Source organism: Gobio gobio (genome assembly GCF_949357685.1).
Source record: "Gobio gobio genome assembly, chromosome: 22".
In the NCBI taxonomy this organism is placed as follows: Eukaryota; Metazoa; Chordata; class Actinopteri; order Cypriniformes; family Gobionidae; genus Gobio; species Gobio gobio.
In genome coordinates, this window is record NC_137118.1 from 3,461,658 (window position 1) to 3,484,907 (window position 23,250).

A 23,250-nucleotide genomic window follows, 5' to 3' on the forward strand; every position below is an offset into this window, starting at 1 on the left:
GTGTGTAATGTCGCTGTTTGAGCATAAACAACATCTGCAAAGTTACAACTCTCAAAGTTCAAAGCAAAGGGGGATATTTTCTTTTACAGAAATCACTTTTTAAGGACTACAACAAACGGCTGGTAGGGACTACAACAAGCTTCTTCATGGGTTGGTGACATCACAAACCCTTAAATTTACATAAACCCGCCCCCGGGAACACACAACAACAACCATGTTGAGAAGAGGAAGAGTTTTTGTAGTCGTCTTTCACATTTACTGCAATACAGAACCAACACAAATACAATAGCATGTCATAAAGCAAGATAACAACATAAGTTATAACCGTAATTAAACTAAACTACACCTATTCTCTGGCTCATCTTACAACAGTTCCCACACCAGCGGTTTATAGATTATCATGACAGAATATGCTATTCAAAGAAGATAGTTAACTCATAAATTCATCAAGTAAGCATTCAGAAGCGTCCTGTCTCATTCTACATGCTGTCTCTTCTTCTTGAGTCTCTCCATCATTGTCTGACTCTGGTTTGAACACAAAAGGTTCAACAGTTTCTGATATTTTCATTGTGTGTGTGTGTGTGTGTGAGGTAATCAGAGCTGCTAACACGAGCTCTTGAAGCTCCGCCCTCTTCCTGAAAGGGGGTGGGAGCAGCAGCTCATTTGCATTTAAAGAGACCCCTTGCTCGCCCTCAAAAAGTGAACATTTTAACATGCTATAAAATTATATTTTGGGTATTTTGAGCGCTAAAACTTCACACACACACTCTTGGCACATCAGAGACTTAAAGGGACTTTATAGGACCTCTTTAAATGAACCCCGTTTGAGCCAAGATATCTGTTTTTGAGCAAAAATGAGCACAGATGATGTAAAAATTGAGATATAAAGTAAAAATTGTGAGATATAAAGTAAAAATTGTGAGTTATAAAGTAAAAATTGTGAGTTATAAAGTCAAAATTGTGAGATATAAAGTGAAAAATTAGATATGAAGTAAAAATTGTGAGTTATAAAGTCAGAATTGTGAGTTATAAAGTAAAAATTGAGATATAAAGTAAAAATTGTGAGATATAAAGTAAAAATTGTGAGTTATAAAGTCAAAATTGTGAGTTATAAATTCAAAAAAATCTTTCAAAATATTTGAGTCTATGGTGGAAACAAGCTTCCATATAAAACGGTAGCATTTCTTGGATAAAATATAAAAGATCTATAAATAAAAGAACATGCTAGCTTTTAAACAAAGCTTTTTTAAAATCAAAATATGCATATTTGCTAAAATAGCCCAAACTTAAAAGAAAATTAGAAATGTCGCCTTGACAACTAATGAAATATTTGTTAAATACAAATATAAAAATACTGACAAAAGCACCTAAAAATGAGTAAAACTTAAACAGAAAAGCACAGATGATGTCTTCGCGAGGTGTGAAAAGCATTGGACGTCTCTAGGCAAAGACCAGGCAAGAATGTCAGAGCCCAAAATATTTCCATGCGGCACAATCTTATCAGTCCCTTCAGTCGCGGAGACAATGGCGAGTCCTGAGGTGTGTGTAGATGGAGGTGTGTGTTGACGTTCTCCTGCTCGGAGCAGCAGGTACGGGTTCACTGTCCATAGCTGTGTGTTTGTTTTCTTTTCCGTTCAGGCTCACATCCCTCCGAGCTCTTTCCGTGTCGTGTCACTTATTCTTTGTGCAGTAAAAGTGTTTTTGTTTCTTTTTTGTGTGAAGGATATTTGGAGATTTGACGTGTTTTCGAAAGCACGACACAATATGTTTGATTCCTTTGCACAGGCTGTGCACATTATCTTTGATTTATGGACTGCGAGTGTAATTATTATACAGTGAAAACCATATCGATCAGTGACACTTCAGGTGTAATCATACCAGTGCAATGAGCGCAGTGCTTTTTGGGGAAAGCAGGTTGAGTGTAACGTTTAAGCATTAATTTATAGCGAATCTAAGTGTTCTTTTAGGTACATTTCAAGTACAGATCTGTGGCTTTGGCTGTGTGTGTGTGTGTGTGTGTCTCCAGGAGGGAAATTGCAAAGACAACAGAAGGCTGGCTGTCACCTGATATAAGGGTATTTATCAGCATTTATCCAAACAAAAAAAGAGACAGAAAACATCTTTCATCCCTTCATTTTGTAGATACCAACCAGACAGACTGTATTTCATTTCCTTTCTTTGTCTTTTCCACTCATACACACACAGAGTGATCCGTGGAATGTTCCATGGAAGCCGTTGCTTCAAATTTGAAAGGTCACAAGATATGAATAAGAATTTTTTTAATGTGTAAATGTTAATAAATTGCATTGTGCTTCTTTATTATAAAATATAAAAATAAATTAAATATTACAATTAATGATTATAAAATGGAATAAAGCTATGGAAGATTGTTTCCGCCACAGATTAAAAATAAAAAAAGGTAATTGCAACTATTCTCACAATTCTGACTTTTTTCTCTGAATTACGAGTTATAAAATCTGAATTGTGAGATATAAACTTGGAATTCTGAAAAAAGTGTTTTTTTTCCACCTCAGAATAGGACTTACTATATATAGGAAAAAGAATAGGAAAACTATACACTCGCAATTGCAAGTTGATATCTCACAATTCTGAGAAAAGAGGTCAGAATTGAGATATAAAGTAAAAATTGGGAATTATAAAGTGAAAATTGTGAGTTATAAAGTAAAAATTGAGATATAAAGTAAAAATTGTGAGTTATAATATCAGAATTGTGAGATATAAAGTAAAAATTTTGATATAAAGTCAGAATTGTGAGTTATAAAGTGAAAGTTGTGAGTTCTAAAGTAAAACTTGTGAGATATAGTCAGAATTGAGATATAAAGTAAAAATTCTGGAATTATAAAGTGAAAATTGTGAGTTATTAAGTAAAAATTGAGATATAAAGTAAAAATTGTGAGTTATAATATCAGAATTGTGAGATATAAAGTAAAAATTGAGATATAAAGTCAGAATTGTGAGTTCTAAAGTGAAAGTTGTGAGATATAATGTAAAAATTTAGATATAAAGTAAAAATTGTTTGTTATAAAGTAAATATTGGGAATTATAAAGTAAAAATTGAGATATAAAGTAAAAATTGTGAGTTATGAAGTCAGAATTGTGAGTTATAAAGTAAAAATTGTGAGTTATAAAGTAAAAATTGTGTTATAAAGTCAAAATTGTGAGATATAAAGTCATAATTGTGAGATATAAAGTAAAAATTGTGAGATATAAAGTAAAAATTGAGATATAAAGTAAAAATTGTGAATTATAAAGTAAAAATTATGAGCTATAAAGTGAAAATTGTGAGTTATAAAGTCAGGATTGTGAGATATAATGTAAAAATGTAGATATAAAGAAAAAAATTGTGTGTTATAAAGTAAAAATTGTGAGCTATAAAGTGAAAATTGTGAGTTATAAAGTCAGAATTGTAAGATATAAAGTAAACATTGAGATATAACGTCAGAATTGTGAGTTATAAAGTGAAAATTGTGAGATATAATGTAAAAATGTAGATGTAAAGTAAAAATTGTGTGTTATAAAGTAAAAATTGTGAGCTATAAAGTGAAAATTGTGAGTTATAAAGTCAGAATTGTAAGATATAAAGTAAACATTGAGATATAAAGTCAGAATTGTGAGTTATAAAGTGAAAATTGTGAGATATAATGTAAAAATTTAGATATAAAGTAAAAATTGTTTTATAAAGTAAAAATTGTGAGTTATAAAGTAAAAATTTAGTTATAAAGAGAGTTATAAAGTAAAAATTGTGAGATATAAAGTAAAAATTGAGATATAAAGTAAAAATTGTGAGTTCTAAAGTAAAAATCATATTGTAAAATATTTGAGTCTATGGTGGAAACGAGCTTCCATGTAAAACGGTAGCATTTCTTAGATAAAATATAAAAGATCTATAAATAAAAGAACATGCTTATTTGCTAAAATAGCCCAAACCTAAAAGAAAATGTCGCCTTGACAACTAATGAAATATTCATTATATACAAATATAAAAATACTGACAAAAGCACCTAAAAATGACTAAAACCTACACAGAAAATAATATGAATACAGTATATAAATAATATCAGTGATTTTTTTACACTTACTACAGTATGTATAGGAGTTACTCATCATGAGATGAGAAGACAAATGTGAAAAACATGAACGGTAACTTTAATGTTTGTGTGTATTTTTCCGTGTGCTGTTCTAGATCTTCATATTCACCAGCGGCAAGCAATGTTACGATTGAGCAGCAGAATGTGATTGGGTTTGACATCCCCCAGTGTTTCTGGGCCATTTCAGGATATGACATAAGATGGCCGTCAGAACCTCTCAGAGAGCATCTTTGTTCAGTTCACGAAGCATCTGTCTTTGTTTTCATTTCCTGTTTTATTTTCGGCCTGGTTTTACAAAGCTGCACTGCTGTCTTTACATACAAACACTCGTGGAGATTTATTTGGTTATCACTGAACGGTAAATACATAAACACACTGAGAGGTAAATGTGGGAGAGGAGGAGAGTCAAAGCGAAATGTTTACAGTAATGTGTGTCTGTTCTTGTTCCAGCGGCTCTGGAATGAATTCATTGGTGTTTCAGGTCAAGGAGTTAATGCTTTTCTATGTTTATTTTTTTCTCTTTTAGGTATTTTTTGTTTTTTATGCTCTTCTGAGATAAGTGAAACTATATCTTCTTGTCTGTAAAAAAAAAACAACAAGTTGCCAGGGTGTTGATATGCAGTTCCTAAGTTGTTCTGAGTGGTTATTAGCATGTTTATATGCACTTTATACACAGATCAGGCATAACATCCTATTCCTAATCTTGTGTTGGTCCCCCTTTTGCTGCCAAAACAGCCCTGACCCGTCGAGGCATGGACTCCTCTAGACCCCTGATGGTGTGCTGTGGTATCTGGCACCAAGATGTTAGCAGCAGATCCTTTAAGTCCTGTAAGTTGCGAGATGGGGCCTCCATGGATGGATTTGTTTGTTCAGCTCATCCCACAGATGCTCGATTGGATTGAGATCTGGGGAATTTGGACTCAAACTCGTTGTTGTGCTCCTCAAAGCATTCCTGAAGCATTTGTGTTTTGTGTCGGCGCATTATCTGCTGAAAGAGCCACAGCCACAGGGAAAACCGTTTCCATGAGAGGCTGGACATGAGCTCAACAATGCTTAGGTAGGTGGGACGTGTCAAAGTCACATCCACATGATGGAGGACCCAAGGGTTCCCAGCAGAACATCATGTTTCTGAGTGGTAGTTTGTGTATTGTCGTATATAGAGTGTTTTGAGTGATTGCTAGGGTAAGAAAATCCTAAGTTTGACTGCATAGAAAAGTAAAAGCACACCTTTCCTGAACAAGTGAGTAAATGTTTGATTGATTTTCATCCACTAAGTTTAAAATCCCTAACTCTTAAGTGTGTGTAAAGCTTGACTTGGCAAACACAACTAGTAATCTATCACTTGAGTTATAAAGTCAAAATTGCGACTTATAAAGTCAAGATTGTGAGTTATAAAAGTTAAAATTGTGAGTCATAAAGTCAAAATTGCAAATTATAAAGTCAAAATTGTGAGTTATAAAGTTAAAATTGTGAGTTATAAAGTTAAAATTGTGAGTTATAAAGTTAAAATTGTGAGTTATAAAGTCAAAATTGCGAGGTATAAAGTCAAAATTGTGAGTTATAAAGTCAAAATTGCGAATTATAAAGTCAAAATTGTGAGTTATAAAGTCAAGATTGTGAGTTATAAAGTTAAAATTGTGAGTTATAAAGTCAAAATTGTGAGTTATAAAGTTAAAATTGTGAGTTATAAAGTTAAAATTGTGAGTTATAAAGTCAAAATTGCGAGGTATAAAGTCAAAATTGTGAGTTATGAAGTCAAAATTGCGAGGTATAAAGTCAAAATTGTGAGTTATAAAGTCAAAATTGTGAGTTATGAAGTCAAAATTGTGAGTTATAAAGTCAAAATTGCGAGGTATAAAGTCAAAATTGTGAGTTATAAAGTCAAAATTGCGAATTATAAAGTCAAAATTGTGAGTTATAAAGTCAAGATTGTGAGTTATAAAGTTAAAATTGTGAGTTATAAAGTCAAAATTGTGAGTTATAAAGTCAAAATTGTGAGTTATAAAGTCAAAATTGTGAGTTATAAAGTTAAAATTGTGAGTTATAAAGTCAAAATTGCGAGTTATAAAGTCAAAATTGCGAGGTATAAAGTCAAAATTGCCAATTATAAAGTCAAAATTGCAAATTTTAAAGTCAAAATTGTGAGTTATAAAGTCAAGATTGTGAGTTATAAAGTTAAAATTGCGAATTATAAAGTCAAAATTGTGAGTTATAAAGTCAAAATTGTGAGTTATAAAGTCAAAATTGCGAATTATAAAGTCAAAATTGCGAATTATAAAGTCAAAATTGTGAGTTATAAAGTCAAAATTGTGAGTTATAAAGTCAAAATTGTGAGTTATAAAGTTAAAATTGTGAGTTATAAAGTCAAAATTGCGAGTTATAAAGTCAAAATTGCGAGGTATAAAGTCAAAATTGCCAATTATAAAGTCAAAATTGCAAATTTTAAAGTCAAAATTGTGAATTATAAAGTCAAAATTGCCAATTATAAAATTTTAATTGTGAGTCAAAACGAGTTATAAAGTAAAAATCATATTTTAAAATATTTGAGTCTATGGTGGAAACGAACTTTCCAAACGAGTAGTTTGTGTATTGTCGTATATAGAGTGTTTTGAGTGATTGCTAGGGTAAGAAAATCCTAAGTTTGATTGCATAGAAAAGTAAAAGCACACCTTTCCTGAACAAGTGAGTAAATGTTTGATTGATTTTCATCCACTAAGTTTAAAATCCCTAACTCTTTAAGTGTGTGTAAAGTGCGTAAAGCTTGACTTGGCAAACACAACTAGTAATCTATCCCTTGAGTCGCTGCCCCCAGCTTCCTTCCGATGTCAATCTCAGAAAAATCATTCCCCTAGTTTTTAAAAAGGTGATTCGCCAGAAGAGAAAGTTGTTTGTGTTTGTATTCTAGCATGTGTTTGATGTCTGGTTGCCGGGTAGCCTCCTGTGTCCTTCTCTGATTGGCTGAGGGAGATAGGTGTTGACGAGCTGAGGGCTGATAAGAGTGCAGACATGCGTGAAATCCGATTGGGCGATAACTGCCGCTCACCTGGGGGAAGTGGCCTATCAGATTTCTCCATCTCAATCGCGGTGAGGATAAAGCTGTCAAATCAGCTTTGACTTGACTTATCGGCGTGCCATTTCACCCTGCATATAACAAGAGAGACATGGCTGATAAAAAAATAATAATATTTTTCCTGTCGCTGTGTGAACTTGTTACAGGGTAAGATTTGAAAGGCCTGGTGATTTATGCCCTGGTCAGCTCATGCTGGCCCCAGATATGAGCGAGAAGGGTGCAGTTTTCCCATCTCTAGCCTCAGAAAAAGAGCTATATAGAAGAAAATGTGGATTTATTGAAATGCTAGCGGTGCATTTGCATAGTTTAGGTGGGCAACCACTAGGAATTATCACCATAGTTGTGTGCAGGCAATCATAAAACCTTACTTTCCTGAAGCTTTATTCAGTTTTACAGGCGTTTGTTAAAAGTAGATCAGTTTTGCATGAGCTATGCCTGGTCAGCTGTACTTCAGATGTATTTTAGTGTTGTTCAAAGATCAGTGTGGTCACAGGAGGGCCGAAACGTAACCCAGATGAATTGCTCAGAGTATTCGTCTGCATTGTTTCACGATGCTGATATTGGCACTTAACCTTTGTCTGAAAATGCTCTCATGCTAGTCATAGGAGAAACTTGATGGTCTGGATCAGAAGCTGGCCATCTCGCAGGTCTTTCTTGGACTTCTAATTGGATCGCTGCTATACGATGATTGCTAACGAATGACGTGTGTGTTAATGAAGCCGTCAGTGTGAAGAAAAAGCCTAATGCAGTGTCACAGAGGACTTGTAGCCGCCCTCTGATGGATTCAAAAAGGCCCACAGATGGGAAGATGCAATGCAAGGTTTCTGTCGGCATGTGGGAGGAAAATCCCCCCTCCGTTACGCTCAATGTGGCACGCTCAGTTTTCCCAGGATTTCTCAAAACGCCAAAATCCCATAGTATTTGGTCTAAAACATCTGGTAAAACATCCACTGTAATGTAATTAAAGGTAAAGTAGTCAATCATTGATCACCGATATTCCTGTGAAAATGTCTTCATGCCTTTAAACAGCTCGACTGTAACTCGACACCCTTGCCTCATTTAGTATACGCGGACTCATGAATATGCAAATGAGCCCCGCCTCCACTCACTCACTCACACAGCTCCACTCGCTCAACTTTCCTCAAGTTACTGTAGTAAACGCTGCTCAATGGTGTCGCTCTTTACCACGTCAGACACATCACGCTCATTAATATGATTAGCCTTTGGCTTGACTACGCTATCAAACAGCTAATAATGTGTTGCTAATGTTACACAAACCATGTTCCCGTTCTCAGTCTCAGCATCCTTAGAAACGCTTTAAACATCACAGACCGTCAGTGGAGAAAGGCATATAGTTCATCATAACAGCGTAATATACATCATACACATAATTTACACGCTATATTGATAAATGTACGCGATTTTTCATATCAACAGAAGAATATCCCATGATAAACTGCTTCTCTTGAGACTCTCTGCTTCAGAGAATAGTTAATGATATGCTAAAGCCCCGCCCACATGTGACGTGATTGGTTATCAGGTAGTTTGTGACGTCAGAAACACCAGCGATGTCTTTGGTTCATATTAAAAACACCACAGACATAAAAACAACATTAAAAACTTGGTTTTCACCACAAGGGGACTTTAATAATGCACACTATCGCTTTTTGGTTTTTGAAAGAAGCCTCAAGGTTGCATTTATTTGATCAAAAAACCAGCGCTCTTCCCACGTTTGTATTTAACCGCGTGTTTGAACGGCTCCTCCGACTAGAATGTCCTGGAAAAAGGTCTAATGGTAGGAAAACCATGACTAAACACAGAACAAACAGCACAATATTTGGAGAGCTCCACACAGAGGCAGCGGCGTCTTGATATCAGGTAAATACGACATGTAGTTACGACATCTTCCAGCAGGGGCATAACAATAATTGACTCCTTTACAGATTTTTTACCGCACAACAGCTGTAGTTTGTGTGCTAATTAGCATCTGCCTTGTGTCTAGTTAGTTTTTAACCCCGGCCATGTGCACTTCTGATCGTCCTTGAGGGATTCCAGTGAGAATGAACAAATCCTACCATTCAGAAAGAGAGAGGAAGAACCGTTAATGGTGCTTGAGCGAGCGAGGCGAGTGTGAAACCGTTAATCGTAGGCCGTCGCTGAAAGGTTTTGTGGTCGAGCGAAGCAGCTGCCGCTCATGGAAAGCTCCCGAGTGGGAATAGGCTAGCAAGAACAGCAAACGGCTGCTTGATCTCCAGAAATAGACGTTACAGCCATGTGCTCAGCCAATCAGGGAACAGCAGCATTGGGACACTGATGACTCTATTTCCTGCGATGTGGCTACTTAATGTAATTGTATTGGACTAAAATTTACTTTAGAGTCTGACAACTTCCCAAATTTATTTGGATACTTTTTGTACTTTTGTGTGTTTTTTTTCCGCACATGTCACACTTGTGGTGTTCAAGGTCAAAATGACCAGCCTACAATAAAATGCTTATAAATCTCTCATTATTCTACATCATTAACAAATATTGCGTTCAATCTTTTTATCAACTTGTTTTCTTTCAATTAGCACAGGTTTTGTATTTATTTTTGGAATTGATCGATCGTAGGCCTTATCTGAGCTTGCATACCTCAGTTTTTGAGTGAAAAAAAACATCATTTGTGGATAATTTTGTCCATATTAAATAAAATATGAAAACAAATTGTGTGCTTTAATATTTAACCGGGAAATTTGTTTTGAAATGCTTTTATTTTGTACAAAATGGCGCAAAGTCACACTTGCGGTGTTCACGGTCAAAAATGACCGCTTATAAATAACTTGTTACGCTATTTTATCGCCAAATATTGGATTCAATCTTTTTGTCAATTAGTTTTCTTTAAATTAGGACCGGTTTTGTATTTACTTTTGAAACCGACTGATCATAGGCCTCGTTGATCTGAGCTTATACTGGTCAAAAATGCCTGCCCATTAAAAATGAATGGGGTAGTCGAAAATCAGAGAAACAGTTAGTGTTCAGGAGCGTGTTCTTCGTGTTCATGCTCACACATGTTCGTGTGTGCTTGCAAAAATGAAGGCCTTGGACCTGTGCATGTGTGTATACACACGCACACACACACATATCCACAAACAAACTATTTTAAGTATTACAGGCTTTCTTTCTCACATCAGGCTCAGGTCAATGAGTTCCAAAAATAAATACAAAATCTGTCCCAATTTAAAGAAAACAAGCTGACAAAAAGATTGAATGGTGAATAAAGTAGCATAACGAGTGATTTATAGGCAATTTTTTTTGTAGGCTGGTCATTTGTGACCCACAAGTGTCATAGGGTTTTCAACTCAGCTCTAGGGTTAAGGGAACAGTTTCCCCTTTTCCACCAGAATGAACCAGGTGTTAGTTCAGAGCTAGAGCTAGTGCTAGTGCCAGTTCGGAGTTGGTTCGACTGACGAGCCTTCTCATGCTGCGTTCACACTGAACGCTAATAGAGCGTCTGGCGCGAGTGATTTCCATGTTAAGTCAAAGGAAAGGCGCGTTGACGTGCGTCTGGAGGTCCTTCGGCGCGATCGATGTGTTTTGCGCAGTGCGATGGACGCGATTCCGCCTCATTCGCGCGTCCAGTTTGCGCAAATTAGATGCGAATTGGAGCATTATGCGCGAGTGGTGCTTTTTGTGCATTCACGCGTTTGAAGTGAATTCGCGTTAGACGCCCGAGTTGAAAAATCTGAACTTTGGCGTCAATTCGCGCCGCGTTAACCAATCAGGAGCCTGCTCGCTGCTGTCACATGGTGAAGTGACGTGATGAGAAACCCTGCATAATTAAAAATACTACTATTGTGTCACATAATGTAGTTTTAAGACTTTTTCAGGTGAGAATGTAGTTGTTTAAAGCTCAAATCTGTGGTTTATTTATAAAGAGAGCGCTTGTGGAGTTGTGAGCTCCAGTGGATCAGCGGCGCTCAGCGCTCATTAACCCCAGCGAGAGCAGCCTTTCCTCCGCCAGTCCTTCTGCCGTCTGCCGCTGCTCTGATGGCCTGTAGTGGTTCATCTTGTGTGGATCTAACGGCCGATCTTTGCTCTCATGAATCATCATTTGTTGTCTGCCAAATCGTTTTGACTGAGGGCAAAGAGAAGTTTCATAACTTTATTTTTTTAAGGATATTTAAATATACATGCAGTGAAGATAATGTAGGAGTTCCCTGGACCACATTTGTTTGGCTATTAATGTTTAAGACCGCATGAATTCGCTCCAAGGATCGGTAGCGAATCGCGGTGAAGGCCACACGCGTGTTCAGTGTTTCAGCTGGAAACATGGATTTGATTATAATATTCTTTATCTGACTCCATTTATCATAGTTGTCGTATTTAGAAGAGAATGCCAACCGGTTGTTTGATCATTGATATTTGATAGTTAATCATACATTTAATCATTCCGTTTTAACCCTTTGTTGCAATTATACCGTTCCACATTGGAGATAGTTAATAATTACAGATTAATTCAGAAAGGATCAAAAATGTAATAATTTATTAACAATCAAGTAAATGTAAAATGTCAATTACATAATAGACAGAAATCTCTTTTAACCCTTTAAGACCTAAGGGTATTTTTACAATTAATTTTCCGCCTGGTGTTATTTACTAAAAAAGCTTGTAAAACATCAACCCTGTTGAGCACAGACAATTGACACACCTCTTTTTTTTCAAGACAAGTTGCACTGTCAGTATTTTTGTGTTGCATTGATGTCACCTGAATGTAAAATAAGTTATGGGACCATAAAGACAAATGAAAACATAAAACGGAAATTGAATCACTCAAATATTTATTGAAAACACACACAAATAAATAAAAGCTAAGCATATTTCCTCTGGAAAACAGTTTGTTCAAGTCTTTGGAGTCCTGGAACTCAGGAATAAACATGATAACTTATACAGAACCAAAACTATTTACATTTTTCCAAAAAAAGTCCAGGCGCTTTTGGCCTCTTTGGATTTTGGATATTTACTGGTGCCAAGCCTCAAAACAGTTCCTATCAGGAACTTCTCCACAAACTTTCTTCTCAAACTTTTTCCTCAAACTTTCTCCACAAAACTGCAGCGCGTCTCTCTCTCTATCTCCTCAACACTAGCCGTGCGCCTCTCTCTCTCCACAATAACAGAGCTGTGGTAATGCGTAATGACGCACACCAACGTGGATGACGGATCAGCCTGTCATTGGTCAAACCCTCATCCAAAATGGCAGCTAGCATCGCGCTAGCGGCAAAAATGACGGAAAATTTATAAATTATGGACATCAAGTGGATATATCTTGGATGTAAGCGTTTTGATTTATTGCTGAACAACTCCAAAAAGATGCACATGTTCCAGGCTGGATAGAAAACCTTCTGTAAAGGCTACAAAGACACCAAAGACACCCCCGTGATGGCTAGCTCGTTAGCTTTCTGCTGGAAAAAACGGTAAGAAAATCGATAAAAGTTTCATGAAATAATATAGATATTTATCGGAGGTGCCGTGTGACGTCGTGGGCGATGCCGTCGGGCTCTGAGGGTTAAAAGGAAACACAAATTCTAATTATGGTTACACTTAAAATATTACACTTAATAGATTATAATGATGTATAACACTTGCCTAAATGATAAAAAAACGACAGTTATTTGAGTCTCTTTGGCACTGATAAGAAAAGAAGAGAGCCGATCGCGCCGGCGCGGCCGCCGACTCGAGGGGGTTAAGAACCACCATTGATGCTCCCTGGTTTTCGTGGTCACACCTGCAAACTTGTCGCTTTTCGGTGACAATCGCCGTTTTCTTGGTCAATTGGGTCATTTACGTGAACCGCGTAGAACCGGAGAGTTTTTGTTTTGGGAGGAGGGGGGTGGGGGTGGGGGGTAGGTTAAGTGCACGCGTGTTACGTTAGCGAACGGTTTCCGGGTGCAATCTTTAACAGTTCACAGTCGGCTTGTTTGAAGCGCGGAACACACTTCAATCCGAGTTCCCACACGAACATTAAGTATTCAGTCCATTTTATCACGAAATTCAAACGATAAATGCCGTTTTGACGCTCTATATGGCGTGACTGGTCACTTCATGATCACAGTTCAAGCGGCCGATCATCTGTGAAGGGATCGATTATCTCTTACTAAAGAATAAACATGAATGAAGGTATGCTGAGGATACATTACAACTTACTGTCATGTATATATGTGGTGTAATCGCTAAATCAGTGTTTCAACGGCGGAAAGACGTCAATACAACAGCTGTCAACTAAACAATGTCATTTAACGTTAGCATCACATTTACCTCAGGAGTCATTCAGTGTCCACAGAATTTTATTCACTAGAGTAAATCAACTCTTTCACTAAATATATGACCTATATTAGCCGTTATATTCATTATATTCTCCTTAACCTGTTAAAGGTGAACTATGTAGGATTTTTGCAGTAAAATATCCAGAAACCACTAGGCCAGTGTTATATATTTTGTTCAGTTGAGTACTTAGAATATCCCAAATGTTTCCAACTATTTGTAAATTGTGATAAATTGCTATTTTAACCAAGGAACCGGGACGTGTGAGCTATGCGTGTGAGGGAGTCGCATGTCGATTGCGTCATATCTGCGTCACCCTCGGTTTCCGGTTTTATTCAGTGAAACACTTTACTCTCACTGCAGTGTGAACAAGTGTCATAGCAGCCGCCGAGCGAACGTCATAACTTCCTTTTCAACACACTCAGATATATCTAATACGATAAACAGAGTTGCGTTACCTCATAATCATGACTGGAAAAGAGGAAGTGGTGCCGGCAACCGTGTCATAATAAAAGTCCCGCCGGCGATTATGCCATAATAACAGTCCCGCTCTTCAATCGCTCCTGCGGCCTTGCTCAGCTCCACAACACTCGGTCCTGCTCTGCTTCATACTACAGTAATGTTAATAATCGCATCCATGAACATGATTTCTGCCCGAGTCCTATCCTGACTGTTTTCCACCGGCTGTGAGGTGAAGACCACATGTCCCAAGATTCTGCGCTCAAACGTGCCGTCATCAAACTACGCCTTTGTTTTGAACAGGCGACCTCTAGCGGACGGAAAAGTTACATAGTGCAGCTTTAATGCTATCTTGATTATTTCATGTGTGTTTTAATAAACCTATCATGAAAATGAAAGACACTGTGTATAAATTATTATATTTCAACAACGAATTGGAGAAAAAAACTATTTTATAATTAGATTTAGAAGTTAATGCAAAAACTACCTTATGTGAAGTTTACATGTTTGCATACAATGTGTTATTTGAGTGTTGATTATTATACCTAAAAATAAATAGCAGCTGAATTTAGGCTAATAGTTTGGGCTCTGTTGTTAACCTTTAATATTAATCTGCAAGTAAGGGCTCCCTTCAATACACTTTTCGATATAATTTAATTAATTCAAGGACAGACACTTTTTTCCTCTTCAGTAAACCACTGTTAAATCTAAAAAGCAATTTTGTAAAACTGCTGTACCGAACTCGTACCGAACCGTGATTTCAAAACCGAGGTACCGAACCGTCAGTTTTGTGTACCGTTACACCCCTACTGTCAGTCTTTTATTTTTTGTGTCATGCGTCACAACACTTCCTTGAGTTCCAGGCGTTTCCGTGTTGTAAATAAAATCATTTTTTAAATATTAAATGTGTCATTCTCTTTAAATCACGCTCAGAAATGTCATTTGCATATTAACCCCCCCCCCCCACGCGCAACACTGTCACCTTTTTTACTCTGAGGAGTTTGCAGGTCTGGTGGTGCATTGTGGGACTTTTTAGGGAGCGAACGTTTCAATGCAATGAAAGGATTTTTTGTGACTGTATAAAAATCCATGCATGCACTAATTCTTAAGTCCGTTCTGACAGAATATTTCCTTCAGGTGAATTATAAATGCCACCACACCGCTGCGTATGAACAATGGGTTTTCAATTTGGTGTGGTTATAAAACCAGACGAGTCAGAAAATTAGGCACCAAATGAGAACCACGGCGCAAACAAAAACAGGCACAGAGAGGAGACCCATCTGCGCTGTTATTAATCTCTTAACAATCCTGTTATTTATACAAGTTTATCTTAACAAGCCCATTGCCTTTGGGAAATAAACAAACAATACAAAAACACTGCCTGACCTCCCTCCGGTTCAGCGGCTCTGTCATGAGGTTTCGCTTTGTGTTCTCTAATTACCGCAAATATAAATCTGAAATCGGTCACCACGTGAGATCATCTCCCCTTCACATGCGGCAATTCTGTTTCCATTACATCTGAGAGCGGGTGTTTACATGTGTCCGCTGTCATCCTTCATTTGATCGACCTAATTCCATCTATTTGAGTCCAGATCCAATCACTGATTGTGTTTTAGTTAGGTTTTACTATACAAACGCTCAAAACATTGCAAATTATTTATTATACAGTTGTGGTCAGAATTATGGGCACCCCTGGTAAATATATCAAAGATGGCTGTTTATCCTTTTGATCTTTCTTTCAAAAGAAGTGGGGGAAAATCTCATTATGAAATAAATGTTTTTCTCCCAAACACATTGGCCACAATTATTGGCTTATTTATGAGTAAAATATCTCTGAAGCACACCAGTGTGACTATGAGCATGAGATTGTCCAGCCTTGACTTCCTGTCCCACAGGAGGATAAATATGAGGAAGGCCAAATTCCCTCAATCATCATCACAATGAGTAAAAGCACAGAATATAGTTCAGATGTGCAGCTAAAGATTGTTGAGCTTCACACAAAAAGAAAAGAGCTAAAGCACTGAAAATGCCCATTTCCACCATCAGGGCAATTATGAAGAAGTTCAGTCCACTAAAGATGTTTTGTGTGTGTGTGTGTGTGTGTGTGTGTCGTCCTAATGCACGAGAGGAGGAGCGTTTGAGTGGACAAAGACTCTCCAAGATCACAGATGGCAGATATTAGTCGAGTCTTGGGCTCAGAAAGCCTAAAAACTGTCTCCAACAGCTCCGCCATCAGCACAAATCCAGAAACAAACTCCAGCATATTCATGTGTTCAGACACGACTGGACCCTCAGACGGGACCTGTGGTCACATGACACTAAAACAAGAGCTTTTGGGCGGCAAACCCACCAGATGGAGATCAAAAGCCACCCATAGAGACAGAGCGTATTTAGGCCACGCCCACACCGGGGGGGGAAACAATCCAACGCTCTCCATTGACTTTGCATTGCGTGAGGCTGCTTCATTGTCATTTCGGACTTATAACAAAAAACAGAACAATGTCTAAAAGCTGAGATGTGACAAGGTGTACAGCAAACAAGCTAAAAAACACAGAAATACGTTTTTATAAGCTGTCCACCCCAAAAAAACGAGCGTTTAAGAAGATAAAAGTGGATACAGGCAATACGAAGTGAAGCTTCAGCTGAAGAATGGGTCAATTTTGGGATCCTGACACTCAGTATGTCTCAGTATGTGTATGTGTGCAGTAAACATTTTGTCACTGTTAAGTCAAATATCCAAATGTCCGTTTTCTATATTATATTTACTGTCGCTGATTACGTTCCCTCTAGTCGTCGTAGTTCTCAGTGTAATATGACCCGCGCGCTCTGTCTCAATGGCCTGAATCCACTTTTTTGTACTTAAAGCAGCACTAGGTAACTTTTCAACCTTCATACTATATTTTCAAAACTCTTGTGATGATACATCGACTTACAATAGGTTGAATGACACGTCTGCCATAGCCTGACGGGGTCTGTATTGTTTTTAATCGTACTTTTAAACTTCGGGTTTCGGGTAGTAACATAAAGAACTACAAAATTCGACTGCTTTACGGCATATACGTCACTTCCACCTCCACCCCCACTTCCTTAAATTCGGACGTGCGAGCCAAACTATCATTTGTTTGCCGAATGTTATAGTCATGGCCGAAGCAGCACAGAAAAATAAGAAAGCAAAGGTTTTGTCTGAGGAAAGCAAAAAGAGAAAACGAGAAAGTGATGAGATTAAAGGCAGGACGAGGATCAACATTGGGCCGGCGTTTGCTCGTTGGCGTGAGCTGAAGGAGGAGGGGCTTCATTCTTGCAAGTAAATACGTAATACATACAAAATCATATTTTAGGATACCTAACATGTCTGTGATATTGGTTTATTTGTCTTTCCTCAAGCTTTAATGCAAATCGTTTTTTCGAATTTGCAGATTCATCTATGGTAGCTTGATATTATAATATTGACGATATATGGTTATTACCTACCACTCAAACATTGAACTGAAGTATCATATAGATTCTGTAAAACGGGAACCAATAGACTAGGCTACTATAATGACGCTGGCTTGTAAATGTGAGCATCGCGATCATTTGGCGTTTGAAAAAAAATAAAACCCATGAAATTGTATTCATATGACATGCTGAAACATATGCCACTGTACCTGGGATGAAGACATTTCACACGCGACGCAAGCAGAACACGCATGTGAACTCCTGCAGTGTTCAGGGCTATCATGGTTGTCATGTCAACAAATGCACGTGCGATGCATCCGCTGATGTAGAATGACCGTTTACGACAGTAGTAGAGGACAATACTGTTTCACAACTGTAGGGGGAGCCCGAGAGCAAAAGTTACCTAGTGCGGCTTTAAACGCTCGTTTTTTGGGTCAACAGCTGATAAAAACGTCTGGGTTTTTGCTTCTGGGTTTTGTTTAGCTTGTTTGCTGTACACCTTGTCACATATCAGCTTTTAGACATTGTTCAGTTTTTTGTAATAAGCCCGAAATGACAAAGAGGCAGCCTCACGCAATGCAAAGTCAATGGAGACGGTTTGATTGTTTTCCTCCCCGGTGGGCGTGGCCTTCAGATTATGACGCGTGTCGCTCTGTCTCTATGGCCATGGTTAAACACACCGCTGGATCTTTAATGTCAGGGCCGGTGTTTTTGCTCCTGGACTTCTTGTTCAGACACACGGGATTCTAGCAAACACCAGCAGATAAAACATCAAAACCTGCTGGAGATCTTATAATGGGCCGTGGTTGGACACATCTTTTTATCCTTGGTGCGGGAAACTCATTCCCAGTATTTCATTACAAAGTCCTGCGTGCATTATTGTCATGAAATCATTCGCTTCCAGTGCTTTAAATCGCCTCTTCTTCACATTCTCCACAGTGATGCATCCTGTGTGTGTGTGTGTGTTTCCTCCGCAGGCTTCACACGGCCCAGAGAGCCATTAAACAGACTCAGGTGACGGTTCAGAAGATCGGAAAGGAAATTGAAGAGAAACTGAGGACAACAGCGTCCTGCACAGAAAAGGTGAGACCCGACAAATCAAACCAGCGGGATTTCTGGGGTCTAGCTCTGCTTGTGTGCTCCCATTCATTCAGGGGTATTTTTATATTCTCTATACCTTTCTGTGTTCTCCAACTTCATAAATCCTATCCGGCCTGTTGGGTTTTCTTTTCCTTTACACCTGGTTACCGATGGTCAGACGCTGTAAAGCGCCTCTGCAAGGAGAAAAGGCTAAATTTACAGTTGCTGTATGCTTGACAGAATTTTATAGCAGATTGTCAAACTCAATTTAAAATTCAATACTTCACTCTGTAGTGGGGATATTGTCTTTCAAGGCTCACAGAATTACTCTTTCATGAGAGATGGCGGTATAAACCAGCTTTTGATAAGCTATCTAGCAGTGCAACAGACACGCATTTGACTTTTAGAAAGCACGACTGGGAAACATTAAAAATAAAAGTGCATATTTGCTGTCAATTGTAATGTAATTCTTATAGGTGCCCCCGGTTTTATATTTTCTCAATTAAAAACAAAGCTTTATTTTCTTCATCCATCCACATTAGTTAACAGGAACACTGTAAACCCAAATAAGTTGGCAAAACTCAAATTTTTTAAGTTAAGAAATGTAAAGTTTAAGTAAGCAGAACTTGCCGATTTGAATTGCGCTGATCTTGAAATATTTGAGTAAGCTAATTCATACATTTAACTTAAAAATATTAGCTTTTACTAGCTAATTCAATAAATGCCACCTTGCTAATTGGTTACACAATGCTTTGATAGCATTAGCATAGCACTTGCAATATAATACATTTAACGTGAATCTGTTCTCAAGCTAAGCTCATGCTCCACTCGTCACATGATGGAAACCTTACAAAAACAAAACATTAAACACTACTAAATCTCCCACTTAACGTTAATCTTGCACAAAAAAACAATATAACACTTAATTTTGGCATTTACTGTCCCTTTTGAGTGTCATGGCAAAGCATGCTGGGAAATAGAACCCCCAGCCCAGTTTCAGTTAAATTTAAGTTTGTTTAAATTAAAAGCAACGCGTTCATAAAACTCAAGACAATGAAACAATACTTTAAACACACACAGTCACACACGCACAGTCACACACGCACGCGCACAGTCACACACGCACACGCACAGTCACACACGCACACGCACAGTCACACACGCACGAGCACAGTCATCACGCACGCGCACAGTCATCACGCACGCGCACAGTCATCACGCACGCGCACAGTCATCACGCACGCGCACAGTCATCGCGCACAGTCATCACGCACGCGCACAGTCATCACGCACGCGCACAGTCATCGCGCACGCGCACAGTCATCGCGCACAGTCATCACGCACGCGCACAGTCATCGCGCACGCGCGCAGTCATCGCGCACAGTCATCACGCACGCGCACAGTCATCACGCACGCGCACAGTCATCACGCACGCGCACAGTCATCACGCACGCGCACAGTCATCACGCACGCGCAGTCACGCACGCGCACAGTCACACACGCACAGTCACACACGCACACAGTCACACACGCACAGTCACACACGCACACAGTCACACACAGTCACACGCACACAGTCACACACGCACAGTCACACACGCACACAGTCACACACAGTCACACACGCACAGTCACGCACGCGCACAGTCATCACGCACGCGCACAGTCATCACGCACGGTCATCACGCACGCGCACAGTCATCACGCACGCTCACAGTCATCACGCACGCGCACAGTCATCACGCACGCGCACAGTCACACACGCACACAGTCACACACGCACAGTCACACACGCACACAGTCACACACAGTCACACACACACAATCACACATGCACACACACAGTCACACAGACGCACACAGTCACACACGCACAGTCACGCACAGTCACGCACGCACAGTCACGCACGCACAGTCACGCACGCACAGTCACGCACGCACAGTCACGCACGCACAGTCACGCACGCACAGTCACACACGCACAGTCACACACGCACAGTCACACACGCACAGTCACACACGCACAGTCACACACGCACAGTCACACACGCACAGTCACGCACAGTCACGCACAGTCACGCACAGTCACGCATTTTCTCAATTAAAAACAAAGCTTTATTTTCTTCATCCATCCACATTAGTTAACAGGAACACTGTAAACCCAAATAAGTTGGCAAAACTCAAATTTTTTAAGTTAAGAAATGTAAAGTTTAAGTAAGCAGAACTTGCCGATTTGAATTGCGCTGATCTTGAAATATTTGAGTAAGCTAATTCATACATTTAACTTAAAAATATTAGCTTTTACTAGCTAATTCAATAAATGCCACCTTGCTAATTGGTTACACAATGCTTTGATAGCATTAGCATAGCACTTGCAATATAATACATTTAACGTGAATCTGTTCTCAAGCTAAGCTCATGCTCCACTCGTCACATGATGGAAACCTTACAAAAACAAAACATTAAACACTACTAAATCTCCCACTTAACGTTAATCTTGCACAAAAAAACAATATAACACTTAATTTTGGCATTTACTGTCCCTTTTGAGTGTCATGGCAAAGCATGCTGGGAAATAGAACCCCCAGCCCAGTTTCAGTTAAATTTAAGTTTGTTTAAATTAAAAGCAACGCGTTCATAAAACTCAAGACAATGAAACAATACTTTAAACACACACAGTCACACACGCACAGTCACACACGCACGCGCACAGTCACACACGCACACGCACAGTCACACACGCACACGCACAGTCATCACGCACGCGCACAGTCATCACGCACGCGCACAGTCATCACGCACGCGCACAGTCATCACGCACGCGCACAGTCATCACGCACGCGCACAGTCATCGCGCACAGTCATCACGCACGCGCACAGTCATCACGCACGCGCACAGTCATCGCGCACAGTCATCACGCACGCGCACAGTCATCACGCACGCGCACAGTCATCACGCACGCGCAGTCACGCACGCGCACAGTCACACACGCACAGTCACACACGCACACAGTCACACACGCACAGTCACACACGCACACAGTCACACACAGTCACACGCACACAGTCACACACGCACAGTCACACACGCACACAGTCACACACAGTCACACACGCACAGTCACGCACGCGCACAGTCATCACGCACGCGCACAGTCATCACGCACGCGCACAGTCATCACGCACGCGCACAGTCATCACGCACGCGCACAGTCATCACGCACGCGCACAGTCATCACGCACGCGCACAGTCACACACGCACACAGTCACACACGCACAGTCACACACGCACACAGTCACACACAGTCACACACACACAATCACACATGCACACACACAGTCACACAGACGCACACAGTCACACACGCACAGTCACGCACGCACAGTCACGCACGCACAGTCACGCACGCACAGTCACACACGCACAGTCACACACGCACAGTCACACACGCACAGTCACACACGCACAGTCACGCACGCGCAGTCACGCACGCGCAGTCACGCACGCGCAGTCACGCACGCGCACAGTCACACACGCACAGTCACACACGCACACAGTCACACACGCACAGTCACACACGCACACAGTCACACACAGTCACACGCACACAGTCACACACGCACAGTCACACACGCACACAGTCACACACAGTCACACACGCACACGCACAGTCACGCATGCGCACAGTCATCACGCACGCGCACAGTCATCACGCACGCGCACAGTCATCACGCACGCGCACAGTCATCACGCACGCGCACAGTCATCACGCACGCGCACAGTCACACACGCACACAGTCACACACGCACAGTCACACACGCACACAGTCACACACAGTCACACACACACAATCACACATGCACACACACAGTCACACAGACGCACACAGTCACACACGCACAGTCACGCACGCACAGTCACGCACGCACAGTCACGCACGCACAGTCACACACGCACAGTCACACACGCACAGTCACACACGCACAGTCACACACGCACAGTCACACACGCACAGTCACACACGCACAGTCACACACGCACACACGCACAGTCACACACGCACAGTCACGCACAGTCACACACGCACAGTCACACACGCACAGTCACACACGCACAGTCACGCACAGTCACGCACAGTCACGCACAGTCACGCACAGTCACGCACAGTCACGCACAGTCACGCACAGTCACGCACAGTCACGCACAGTCACGCACAGTCACGCACAGTCACGCACAGTCACGCACAGTCACGCACAGTCACGCACAGTCACGCACAGTCACGCACAGTCACGCACAGTCACGCACAGTCACGCACAGTCACGCACAGTCACGCACAGTCACGCACAGTCACGCACAGTCACGCACAGTCACGCACAGTCACGCACAGTCACGCACAGTCACGCACAGTCACGCACAGTCACGCACAGTCACGCACAGTCACGCACAGTCACGCACAGTCACGCACAGTCACGCACAGTCACGCACAGTCACGCACAGTCACGCACAGTCACACACAGTCACACACAGTCGCACACGCACACGCACACGCACAGTCACACACACACGCACGCACGCACACACACAGTCACGCACGCACACACACACACAGTCACGCACGCACACACACCGTCACGCACGCACACACACAGTCACGCACGCACACACACAGTCACACACACACGCACACACACAGTCACACACGCACACACACAGTCACACACGCACACACACAGTCACACACGCACACACACAGTCACGCACAGTCACGCACAGTCACGCACAGTCACGCACAGT

The 23,250-nt window shown here is 40.4% G+C and overlaps 1 protein-coding gene across 1 annotated transcript in view; it reads left to right on the forward strand.

Moving 5' to 3' along the window:
• The window catches only part of uvrag (UV radiation resistance associated gene), a 240,914-nt gene that overhangs the window by 52,187 nt on the left and 165,477 nt on the right, over positions 1–23,250 (forward strand). Inside the window, exon 7 of the mRNA XM_079804580.1 lies at positions 18,351–18,456. Coding sequence (XP_079660706.1) covers positions 18,351–18,456 — 106 coding nt within the window. The remainder of the gene's footprint in view (positions 1–18,350; positions 18,457–23,250) is intronic.